Genomic DNA, 12,537 nt, shown 5'->3' with positions numbered 1-12,537 from the left:
CAATTCAAATCCATTGAACCACATTTATTTACAAATAACAATCACTTATGTACTACTTGAAGCATAGTATTTATAAACCGACTATTTTGGCTCCCACTTGATCTAATACCGACGTAATTGACGACGCAATGCTTCGTGCGATATTTTTTGGTGTCTGTGGATAAAAAGCAGAAAATTATCATCAAGTAACAGTTCCCAAAATTCTGTAGCAACTCTGAGGGCGAGTTGCAATATTTTTGGAAAAGCAATCTACTAAGGTACAATCTGGTGGTAAATCAGTGATACAATATTCCTACCTCAATTGCGTTGTTAACGAAAATAGAAACTTTTTCCAATGTATTTACAATAGCACGATCAAAGGGACGCTCACCATCATTTCCATACTTCTCCTCCTCTTGAATCGTATCAACGATTGGCTCGGCCTACATTTCGATCCATAACATATGTAACAGAAATAAAATTAGCACATCAAATTAGTTATTTCACACTAATTTAAATACGATTATGTTGTCATTTCTGAATTGATTATACGGTTTTATCTCGGCTTGTTCAAATAAAGCAAAACCCAGATGTTTTATTATTAAACACTCTGAGCATAAATTCAGTTATTTCACATTTTTTATGATGCTTACATTTTTATTCAAAAGTTGAGCAAACTTTTGTTGACTTTGGTCATAAATCGATAGGCCTTTCGATGGGATGCCTTCTACTTCCAGAACTCCTGTTCGCTCCTTTTCTACAATCGGCTAAAACACAGAACACATTTTCATGATTACACCACTCTTTTGTTTTTCTAGAGAATTCATTTCGAGAATCCAAAAGCAATTTAAATCCATTCAACACGAGTATGTTTTGTGATATTCGATTATTTCAACATATGAACGAAAACTTTTTTTGTAATTACCAGGTCTTCTAACTCGTGTGGTGAAATGTAGTTTATCAACGGTCGATCGTCATTGTTTACATCGACTGGTCGGGCAATAACAATTGAAGCTCCAATTATCACATGCAACACTAGACACAAATTCATTTTATTGTACATTTTATTTGAACTAAGTGCTATTTCTTCTACTGTTTGAAACGATTACCAATTTGCAACTGGATCTCAATGAATTGGTGGTACTATGAATGTTGCTTTTTTCTCCCTCTTTTTTTTGCGGTCACCATATGCCCGGTTATGTGATGTTATGAAAACGCAAAGACTCATAACATTGGTTTTCTGCGCTTTTATGTTCAAGCGAAATAAAATGATATAATATCGACTCGCCGTATGATGAACGGCGTGTGTATGCGTGCAAATGTCTGTGTGCCCGAAGAGCGACAAACCATGAATAATGTGACGGAGTCAATGCTACAGGTGCCCCTTTCTACTCAAACCAAAACCAATGCACAATGCATATTCGCCTCACTTTCATTTTTGATAATAAACTAGTTCTTCTCTCCTTTTATCATTTTCGCACGCAGCAACTAAGAGATAGACTTGGTTGCTCATGAATTATAAATCCAACATCGATGAACTTGTACGTGACCAAATGATCATTGGTAAAAAGACTTGGATTACTAGGACGGAAATTGGAAAATAACTAAATATTTACTTAGGACCAGAGATTTTCCTGGACAAACACACAATTTTAATGCTTCCGATGTAAATTCGATTCAATTAACGGAATAAAGATACCACAGGCTGGTTTCTGCCTAAATGTACAGTTATATAATATGGTCAGATTCACTTTTGATGAAACCAAATGATTTTTTTTCTGAGGCATACTAAAAGTGATGTGTAAACTTTTTCTATTGATAAAAAGGTAACCGAAAATTTCGGTGGGTATTAAGGTCTTTGAATCAAGGTGAATCGGTTTAACCTCATTATGCAAAGACAACTGGAGCTGAGCTACTCAAATGCACAGTGCCACTCAAAATAATCAGATGTGTATCAATCTATGTCTTCCTTGTTTTTTCTTCGTAAAATCGAAAATTGATGTCAATGCTTGGAATTGGCCATATCGTTATTGGAAATTAGTCAATTTAAAGTAGTTTCAAGCGAAAAATCATGGGAAACGTTTCAAAGCCCGTTGAACACAGTTGAATTTTTCATATGAATACGTAGAAGTTCGTTAAACAAACACTTCTCTCTTTTCCAGCAATTTCGAGAACGTACGTTTGCTTCGTTGCGATTTAGTCCGTAGCGATGCGTAATTTTTATGAACCAGTGCTATATTTAAATTTTTCTTTGTACAAAATTAATTCAACACACTATGTTCGCAATCATCTAATAAAACAAAATATTCACGCAAAAATTAATCGAAATCACTCGCAGGTTTCACAAGACATGGCTATTTATCACTTCGTGAAAATGTTTGAAAACGTTTTGTATGCGTTGAAATGTCATCGCAACAGTCGAAGGAGTAACACGTTTCTCATTTTTGAATTAAGTGAAACGTCAAATTCATGGATGTGTGTTTCTGGTTCAATAAAAAAGTATGGACATCAAAAATATTCGTTTTTGAGTCAATATTTCTCAGTCATTTCCAATCAAATGAAACAAATGTAACAAAAATTCACTCAATCAAAGCAGTTTTTGTCAAAACGTTCAGAAATTTCACAGAAATACGTATTATTTTGCTATATTTAAACGGCAAAAATTTGACACAGCCCTACTCAAAGGCAATTACATCAGCATTGCTGAGGGTATGTGTGTGCGTGTGACCAAACATGCACAGGGGCATATACATTGAAAGGCGCGTATTAAAAAAGTAAGATGGCCGCTCGTTCATGAAAAATAGTTCGCACGAGAGAAAGTCAACATACATAACTTTTCTTATGGTGTTCAAAATTTTTTCAAATCAGTCCTAATCTAGATTAATTAATTTTATTCTATAAAATAGTTTAAAAAACGATAAACAAAAACAACCAATTACGAATTGTGATAAAACCAAATGAAAAACAACAACAAAAAATTATAGAAAAACTTTACAACAAATTAGTTTTTTTTTTCTTTCTGAACGTGTAACAAAAAAAATATTGAAAAGGCATTGCTTTTTACATTTTGACAGATGTTGAAGGCTACATACGACGGAAAATACGAAATTCAATAAGGTGAAAAATATTTTGGTAGAGAATTTTGTGCTGTTTATTGATTGAAACGATTGAGAAGTATTGTACTTTGGAATTTGAGAGAGTGTGATCGAATTTTCCTTGGGGGGTACGCAATAGTAAATCGTATCTTGTGTGGTGTAAAAAACAGTGAGAGACTTCATTCACATTCTAACAACACGAAGAAGTGCACAATAAAATCGAATTACTGATTTTATTTTACAACCAAATCCAAGTGAATAAACCAATTCGTAGGGATTTTTCAAAGAGACAACAATTCGTGACATCTTCGATAAGTGTTCAGATTACAATATTGCGCAAAAAAAAACAAGCAAGCAAGCAAGCAACCTAATTACAAACAGCAGAGACAAGAGATTATTTTGTGATTTTATGTGTGTTCAATAGACAAAAAATGCAGATAAATCATCCTGATGAATTAAAAGCGTGGCTGACTGTCGTCTTAGACCCATTGTAAGTATAAATTATTCATCTATTAATTGCTCTATCCCCAGTTTTGGTACTAGTCTGGCTTTATTCAAGTGCCCACTTTTCCCTCTTTCCCTGTCTTTCCAAAATCCAAGGTGTCATTGAAATTCATTCAATTGAATGTACATACATGAGTAATACTCATTGAGTATGTTCTTTAATCGTGATAACCTGATATCGCATAAGATCCGTTCTTCGAAGAAAAGGAATACGACTTTTTTTTTCTCCCATTCATCGAATTTAATATTTTCTTTATCTCTCTCGCTGGCTGTGCGCGTGTGGATTTTAATTTGAATGTTTTTTGGTGTTACATATGCCTCTGTGTTCGTAAGTTTAATTGTGCCATTTGTAATGGTCGCGTTTCACGCGTGTTTTTTTTTGTACATATTCTCACTGAAAGGTTGTCGCCTTGAGAAAAATATCTTTGAAACTGCTCCTATTTTTGCTTGTGTTGCCCTTTCGTATTTTCGTTGAACGCGAGCGGCGGTGTGTGTGTGTGTGTATTTTTTTCGTTCGTCTTTCGTGAATAAATTAGCGTTAATTACTCCATTCGACCGACATTTACGATATGAATTGAAAATTCATACAAAATGATTTTTTTTCCTCTTGTCCGTTTGTTTTTTTCTGTATCCATTGCAATAATGTACAATATTCTATCAACATCATTTAATGAATACCCTTATTACAGTCATTTATAAATATGCTCTCATCATGTTCGGCACTGAGTTCAACGCAAACAATTATAAACGCTTGAGTCAAGTGAACGATTTTTTTTTATTAAAATACCGCGGCGATACCACATATGAATACACTCCAACTTGAGTATAAAACCCACGATACATACATGCTCGTATGTGGCTATAAAATATATTTGTGTCATTCCTTTTTCACTTTCACATTATGATGCATTGCAGTTGGAATGAGCGTGTATATGCAGTTGAGTGCAATGCAATGCAATATAAAAATATAAATACATTTCGAATCTTTGTGTGTGATCAACAACTAACTATCTTTTCGGTTACGATTCGCTCGTTTGTTGGCCTTTCCATTTTATTCGGTGTATTAATTTTAGACAGTTATATATATTTTCTCTGTCTCTCTGTCTCTCTCGACCAAGCGACAACAACATATAAAGTCACTCAATGTTCTGTTTTGGTCTTTAATAACATTGATCACAAAGACTTTTCCATTCGCCATGACTTGGTATACCAACAATTCAAATTTTATATTGAAAGTCGTGTATTGTATGTGTTTATTTTTTGCTTGTTGCTGTTGTTGTTTCGTTTTAAATTCTAATTTTATCGTGTGTTACGTTTACATCGTAAAAATAAAATGCTCTACGCAAGCTCAACACACGACCCACCGACAGCGGCCAAACTCACGTAAAATAGTTTGCCTATTGAACATTGTTGCCTGTCTATCGTGCGTTCAAAGAACGCTTGCTAGCATTCGAAATATGCACACAAACGAGTTCGCATTGCATGTGCAAACACACTATTTCTACATTTAACTAAACTGTTCAATTGTGGCCAATCACTACCATTCGCATTCTTAATTTTCTTTTTTTTTTCTCCGTGAAAAAAAAACATATTTCAAAATTTCTCTCGCAAAAATAACATAATTTTTTATCGAATTCTAAAGTTAATTAATTATTTTTTCATCTTTTTTTCAGATGTGACGCCGATCCGGCCGCTCTAGCTCGTTATGTTTTGGCCTTACTGAAAAAGGAAAAACCACTCCAAGACCTACAGCAATGCATGAACGAACAGTTAGATGTGTTTTTGGGTGCTCAAACGCGGCCATTTTTAGTTCGTCTATTTGAAATGATTGCCAGCGAAGAGTATCTCAGAATAAATAATCAACCTGCCATAAACAACGACCCGTCAGCGGTAGCATCAAATTTAGCGCCAATACAATCGTTTCAAGAAACACAATTAGCTGCATCTTCGGCCGTCGTCGCTGCCGCAGCAGCTGTGGCTAATGACACGGATTTGACTGGTGTTGTGAATTCACCGCGGCAAAATGCTGGAAAATCGTCTAGTGAATATCGGCATACGAAAACATCACCACGCTTATCAAATGAACATAATCCAGCTAATAATGATAATGACATCGATTTCGTGAATACATCGCCGCTCGGTTCGTCGTCAATATCAAAATTGCGTGATGTGAGTCCAATAAGCCCCGCAAAACATGGAAATGATAACGAACACCATCGGAAAGAGCAACGACGTCGTTCGGCGCGTTCACGAAGCCGATCGAGATCACCACGCGGTGCATTACGTCGCGGCGAACGCGATAATAAATATGGCTCACGACCGCATTCATATCGAAATAAATCACCTTCGAACGATCGTGGTGGCTCGAATCCATTTCGGAGAAATTCAGGCCATGAACCACGATCACCCAAGTACTATAAACGTTCTGACTCACCCGTTGAGGGTGATGATCTTAAGGGTACACGTTCGTTGTCACCGGCAGCCAAGAAAAATGACCGATGCAGAGATTTTGATGAAAAGGGTTATTGCATGCGTGGCGAAACATGCCCATGGGATCATGGAGTGAATCCAGTCGTTTTGGAGGACATTAACAATCCAACATTGATGTCGATTCAAGGACCGCAGATACGAGGTTCGGCTGAGTACAATCCGGATGCACCCGAAATTTGGACGCAGAGCGGCAGCTTTTTGAATGGTCCAAATCGTGTGGGTCCACCAAACAATGCTCCATTGAATGCATTTCAACGAATGCCAGCCACTGGTGCTGCGTACCGAGTGGCACCACCGTTCCCATTTCCGCCAAATGCGGGAACGACGCCATTGCAACGTGAACTAATTTCGGTGCCAGTTGTCGAGGCCAATTCGGGCGGTGATATTTCGGCGACCAGCCAAAAACGACGCTACGAACCAGAAGATACGGTTGCTGTTGCTGAAGGACCGACCAAACGTAAACCAATCAATAGTCGGTTAGGTCCACCGAATCGAGTCGGTTTGCAGAGTAATTGTTCGCTGGAATTGCGTAAAGTTCCACGAGGACTCAATTCGATCGCCCATTTAAACAATCATTTTTGTAAATTCGGAAAAATTGTCAATATCCAAGTTTCATATGAAGGCGATCCGGAGGCAGCTATCGTTACCTTTTCAACGCATGCTGAAGCTAATGTTGCATACCGTAGCACTGAGGCCGTTTTAAATAATCGGTTCATCAAAGTCTTTTGGCATACGCCCGGCTCGAATGCAGGCACAATCGACGGCAATCATAATACAACGCCAAACGCTAATGCCACCTCAAACACCAGTGGACCGACAAAAGAGGAAAATTCATCGAATAACTTTGGACGCAAGGGCAATCAATATAGCTTGAACAATACTGTTCCGGCGAATCCAACACCAGCTTCAACTGAATTCACAAAATCCGGGGCTAGTCTGACCACAACAAATAATAATGCCTCAAATGTATCGAATCCTGCATTTTCGAAAACGAATACCACTCCAACAACAATACCACCCACATCGGCCCTAACAACCAATCGCAATCGCAACAGTAGAATAACACGTGCTCCAACCGAGGCCATTCGAAAGAAGAAGGAAGAACAGGTCAAAGCAGCCGTTCAACTTGCACATGGCCTGCACAAGCGAAAACATGAATTGTTGCAGGGCTATTTGAAGCAGATGCGCTCATGCGTAGAATTAGTCGAGCGAATGGACAGCACTGATCCACAGCGTACCGGCCTATTGGCTACCATCAAGAGCTTGCAAAATAATATCGATAAACTGAATAAGGAAATTGCATCCGATCAGGCACAAATAACAGCACAAATTCAACCAGTGCCAAACGTAGCCGCAGCAGTCGCAGTGCCACATCCCTTCCGTAAATCAAAAGAATTGCAAAAGAAAGAACTGCTTGACATTGAACTCGAGCTGATTGCTCAGCAACAGGATGGCAATGATACGACCGACATTCAGAAGCGCTTAGAAGAGCTGCAGAAAACATTGGGAACCGTACCGAAGCAACCGACATTTCCACCCAAACACAATGCACGGGTTCGTCCAGCACCGGGATCGACCAGCTTTGATCGTCGACCAACCACAATTTTAGTCGCCGGTTTCAGTCCAGATGAATGCGATGCTGTTTTGGGTCATCTTAAGGTTAGTCGTTTGGTTACTTCAAATGAAAACCATGATTTGTATTGATGTTTGACATTTATTTTAATCAATTTCATCATTGATTGATTCACGACAATTAAATAACCAAGAGTCTGATCAATCGATGTCAACGAATGCCGAATTTATAACAAAATTTGCGTTTGTATTTTCAGCATTTTGGTGAAATCACCAAAAATGACATTGACAAAACGACACCGTATCTGAAGTTGACCTATGCAACTCGATTGAATGCGGAGCAGGCAATGCTGCGTGGACGTCATTTTAATGAGAAACAATTACAAGTACGTTTTAATATAAAAATTGTTCTATTTTTTGTGCTTGGTAATTGAAAACCATATCTAATTCGCATTTATCTCAAAATTTCAGATGTCCTGGTTCGTTCAAAATGCTGAGCCACCAAAGATTGCATCCGAAGAGGAGCTGTTGGAAGAGAGCGTTACCGATGACAATATGACGTCCGAAATTCGTTTGGAGGATGAGGAAGACGATGAGGAAGCCGAAGATCGTTCGTGGCGCCGTTAAACGTCGATTGCTAAACTCAACTATTACAATATAATCTGAAAGAATAATAAGAAGTCGAATGTTTCTACCCAACAGAGAAACAAACACAACACACACACTAAACGATAATAAATCTATTGAGAAATTCAAATATATTTAAATAAGTTCAGCGCTTTTACAATTTTACACGATTTTGATTTTGAAAGAAAAAAAACGAGAACATCAACAACACAAGGGAAATCAATTTAGTTATTTAGGAAAGAAAAACAAAACATTTATAAATGCTAGTTAAGTGACTACAAAACAGTGAAATTGTAAATGTGTTGTGAACCGAAATGGAATAGAAAAAGAGAAGGGATACGTAGGCAAAAAAAAGTGCGCGGTGAACCAACCCATCCAACAACATCACTGCTCCAGGATAGATTTATAAAATTTAGAGCATCAGCAAATGAAGCAATGTTATTGTGTGCGATCCATTGATTACTAGGGAGGGGGCTAAACGGATTGAATTGTTGAAATATTTGGATGACGATAGAGTTGCCATCGAAAGCAAATAACCTAAGCTTCACACCTTCTTCTCTGAAATCAATTTTGGATATAGAATTTGTTTTTTTTTTTTTCATTTTTTTTTTCTTTTTGATAGTTTTTAATTTTATTATCAACACAATTTTATGCATTATTTTATTAAAAACAAAAACCGAAACGAACATATTTTTTCTTATGAAAAACATCTATTTTTCCTTAAGAGAGCATTAAATTTAATTGAATGTAAACATGAGAGAAACAATTGAATCGATTGGACGATCGGACCAATGATTAATTTCAAAATCATATTCAGTTCGGTTAAAAATTTAAACAATTTTGTTGCCAAATGAATTTGAGCATTAACTAACTAAGTGGTTATATAAAACAGAGAGAAGAAGAGAAAAAAAATCGTAAATTTTTTGGTGTTTTTATACACACTTTTCTAGTAAACGTGCGCAAGCGAAAAACAAATTTTTAAAATCACAACAACTGCAAGGAAAATGTTTTTTTTTGTATGTTTAAGTATATTTTTGAGCGTTAGTTGTACATGCCCGGCAAAAACATGAACGAGAATTTGGAATATCAAGCAAAACGTCGTTTGAATATATTGTTTCTTATTTTTCGTTTGGCTTCCCGTTGGTTTTTATCCACCCCCACCCACGCATATTGTTCCATATATTAACCAGGAAAAAAAAACTATTTGTGTCTTTAAAATTAACATAGCAGATGATTCGTTTTTCTCTTGCTCTAGCCATTACAAATACTTTGCTCCCCGAAAGCGACTCTTCGCCAATGTTACAATGGATGACGTGTGCGAAGAGTCGAGACTAACAGAAAACAATTCATTGAAAAAACAGCAAAAATGTAATGAGAATTTATTCAATTCGTTTTCTTCTTGTATTAGAATTTTTAAGTAAAAAACAACAACAACAGATTTAACGATGCATAAGCGAAAAACAAAAACGATTACTTATTGTAAATAATTTACGAAATAAGAAATGTAATTTGTTAAATTTAAGTCCATTTGCAATATGAATCAAGTTTAACAGAAGTGGAGAAGAAAAGAAAAAAGAATCAGAAAAATTCATAAAAATTGCAACAACAAAAAAATAGCAAAAAACAAACATCTAGCTGAAGACTATTAACAAGGAAAATATTGAAAATATGACAAAGAGAATGAAAGTGAAAAAAAAAGAAATCAACGTTGACTATTAATTGCCACATGAAATGAACAGTGAAACAGCACTGCAAAAAAAAGAGAAAAGAAAATACATGAAGATCAAAAAAGAATAAAAATAAATGAGATGAATAACATATGCTGAATTGTGATACTCGATACACATCGTAGTGTCATAAATGCATTCAACACTGGTCATATTAAGAATTTACACAAAAAATCCGTTGTTTTATTTGTATTTTGAGAACAGGGAAAAAACGATGGTCAAAGGTAAGTTTTTTTGCGATTATTTTTATAGATTTCCAGCGCAGTAATAAGTTCGCGGGGAAAATATCGACCCAATAACTGTGTGAAACTCATTGACTGCGGTTGCCATAGCTTCGATAAATAAACAGTATATTTTATGTGCCTTGCTAAATGGGCTAGTAGTGTATTTTTGTTATGAATCAGAAAGTGTTTTGTCTTGTTTTGTTTTTTATCTGGAAAATTGTTTTTTCCCTTTGTCGCAAACGATGAATAAGGCAAACAAGAAAAATAAAAGATTGTGTGAAACACTAAAACTTCTGAATGGAATCAAAGTTGGTCAAGAAGTGGAAAAGGAAAGGCATGTCAAAGTAAAGCAAAAGTCAAAGAAGAATTCACAGAATACATTTTCAATGATTAACTTCTATCAAAGCATTCCAAGTAATACATCAACATTGGGTTCTAAAGAAACGAATTAGAATTAATTTTGAAATTTATATTTAGAATACGATGAAATTCGTCATTTGCCGGAGTATGATTTCTCGGAACGTGTTGATTTATTGAAGAAAATTCATTGTGACTTGAGCGAGACTCTTTTGTGTAGGCCAGTTTGTAAGAGGCCCGTTTCACAGTCCACGTCTCGTTGCAGCAAACGAAAAACTAGCGCCAAGAAGAAGAAATGTTCGGCCAATCGAAAGAGCAATTTAACTCCAAGCTTGTGCAATGTTAGTCGGTTTTTTGATTTGTTGGTCTTTTCTACTTTCTGAACATAACTCTCTTTTGTTAGGACAGACGTCTTTATTCTGTCCTCGTTCTTTTGCTTCTTTCGTTTTTGTTTCACTTTCATTGTCTTGTCAAACATCAAAAATTGAACAGCATTTTAATTACAGAGTTTCAGCAAGGCGAGTTTACTCGAATTAAATGAGCTAGAGAGTGGTAGCAAAAAAAAAAGTCCTGTTGACCGAATACCAAGTGCAAATTCACTGAACATGTCAACACCACCGCACATAAAACGCTTGCAGACCCTTCGAGAGAGATTATTAGCTGGAGACGATGATTGGAATTATGAATCAAAACTCCCAACGCCAACAATGTTATCACCGATGTGTTCACCGAATCTTTACTTCCGCAAACCACATGAAGTGCAACCAAGATACCTCCATAAGGAATTGCATTTCCACGATTTTGATCCATATCCATGTGATCATTTTCACAATGCGCAGCCAATCATTCACATCCAAGAAGTTCACTCACCAACACAAAATCCAAATTACATACACAGTCCACCGAAACAAATGATAGGATTTGCGAGCGAATTCAAATCCGTTTGCAAAACACCAACTTGTGAAGAAAAGCTGTTAACAGCAAAGAAAAAAGTGCGTCGTGCGAAGTCATGTCCAAATGATTGGTTCAGTCCATCGTCCATGGACAATGGAAAAAGGCAAAATGAATGCGTTGAAATGGATTACTCTCAAGAATATACACCATGGTATTCCAACGAATCGAATGCTTCACCAACGATAATATCTCGACAGCAAAATGCCTACGCAAAATCGGACGGCAAAATTAAGTCCAAGCCAAAATCGAAAACATCAAACTCAATGGACGAATTTCTATCGTCGAAACTTGTTCGTTGCAATTTGGCAGCGAGCCTGCGTCACAAGAATTCACGTAAAAAAATTAACGAATTTGCTGAAGAAAAATTAAAAGAGAGCATGGATGTATCGAAATTCATACCAAAATGTCATCATTGGAATGTGCGCGACACACCAGCATGGAAAACTTTTACCTCGGAAGAGTGAGTATCATCGACCTAGTTGCATATTTTACACCTTCGAATTCTCAGTAGGATTAACTTATTGAATTTTATAATTAAAAACAGCACCACGGTGGGTAAACGGATGCGAGAAGAAGCTCGACGTGAGGAGCAAAAAGTTCGAAAACATACGCATGCGATGACAATGAATATAATGCGGGCACGAGTCAAATCTGCTCAACTGTTACTCGAAGGCAGGTCACTATCTGCAAAATAATGAACATTTCTTTTTTCACACACTTTCAATTGATTTTAGAAAAATCTTATGCATTTCATTGCTTCATAGCACCAAAATTCAAACGAATTCCATTGATTATTTTTTAGTACATTGAATCTATTCGAATATCATTTTATGAATTGTTTCTTTGAATTGTTTTCAAATATAAAAAAATCGATAGCGATGCTGTATGACAATGATTGATTACATTTGAATATCTCTTCTGATATGGAATAAAGGTATTGTTTATGATCCAAATAGCCCACATTCTCCCTATTGATTTGTTGCAGTTATGTGTATAGTGCTGCACTAT

General features: G+C 36.4%; 3 protein-coding genes across 4 annotated transcripts; 2 read left to right on the top strand and 1 right to left on the bottom strand.

Moving 5' to 3' along the window:
• Window positions 1-9: 9 nt before the first annotated feature.
• LOC129567630 (uncharacterized) lies at window positions 10-2,558 on the bottom strand. Its single transcript, XM_055444733.1, has 5 exons — window positions 2,159-2,558; window positions 905-1,560; window positions 633-746; window positions 297-422; window positions 10-154 (listed from the first exon to the last, which is right to left on the bottom strand). The coding sequence occupies exons 2-5, from the start codon at window positions 1,040-1,042 to the stop codon at window positions 71-73; spliced, it is 462 nt and encodes a 153-aa protein (XP_055300708.1). The 5' UTR covers window positions 1,043-1,560; window positions 2,159-2,558; the 3' UTR covers window positions 10-70.
• On the top strand, window positions 2,440-9,357 carry LOC129567625 (zinc finger protein swm). 2 transcript variants are annotated; one of them, XM_055444726.1, is made up of 5 exons: window positions 2,718-2,823; window positions 3,054-3,564; window positions 5,252-7,727; window positions 7,898-8,026; window positions 8,112-9,357. In XM_055444726.1, the coding sequence occupies exons 2-5, from the start codon at window positions 3,506-3,508 to the stop codon at window positions 8,265-8,267; spliced, it is 2,820 nt and encodes a 939-aa protein (XP_055300701.1). In that variant the 5' UTR covers window positions 2,718-2,823; window positions 3,054-3,505; the 3' UTR covers window positions 8,268-9,357. The 2 variants fall into 2 exon arrangements, with proteins under 2 accessions (XP_055300700.1, XP_055300701.1); XM_055444725.1 differs by having other exon boundaries at window positions 2,440-3,564.
• Window positions 9,358-10,064: 707 nt separating this feature from the next.
• Window positions 10,065-12,484, top strand: LOC129567627 (uncharacterized). Its single transcript, XM_055444729.1, has 4 exons — window positions 10,065-10,632; window positions 10,696-10,916; window positions 11,082-11,989; window positions 12,074-12,484. Exons 1-4 carry the CDS (start codon window positions 10,461-10,463, stop codon window positions 12,222-12,224), a joined length of 1,452 nt encoding a protein of 483 aa, XP_055300704.1. The 5' UTR covers window positions 10,065-10,460; the 3' UTR covers window positions 12,225-12,484.
• The last annotated feature ends 53 nt before the right edge of the window (window positions 12,485-12,537 follow it).

This window comes from Sitodiplosis mosellana, unplaced genomic scaffold (assembly GCF_009176505.1).
Source record: "Sitodiplosis mosellana isolate CC-2019 unplaced genomic scaffold, AAFC_SMos_1.0 Smas_scaffold_12, whole genome shotgun sequence".
Taxonomy (NCBI): Eukaryota; Metazoa; Arthropoda; class Insecta; order Diptera; family Cecidomyiidae; genus Sitodiplosis; species Sitodiplosis mosellana.
Note: the sequence above shows the minus strand (reverse complement) of the source record. Positions and strands in the feature narration are given on the sequence as shown.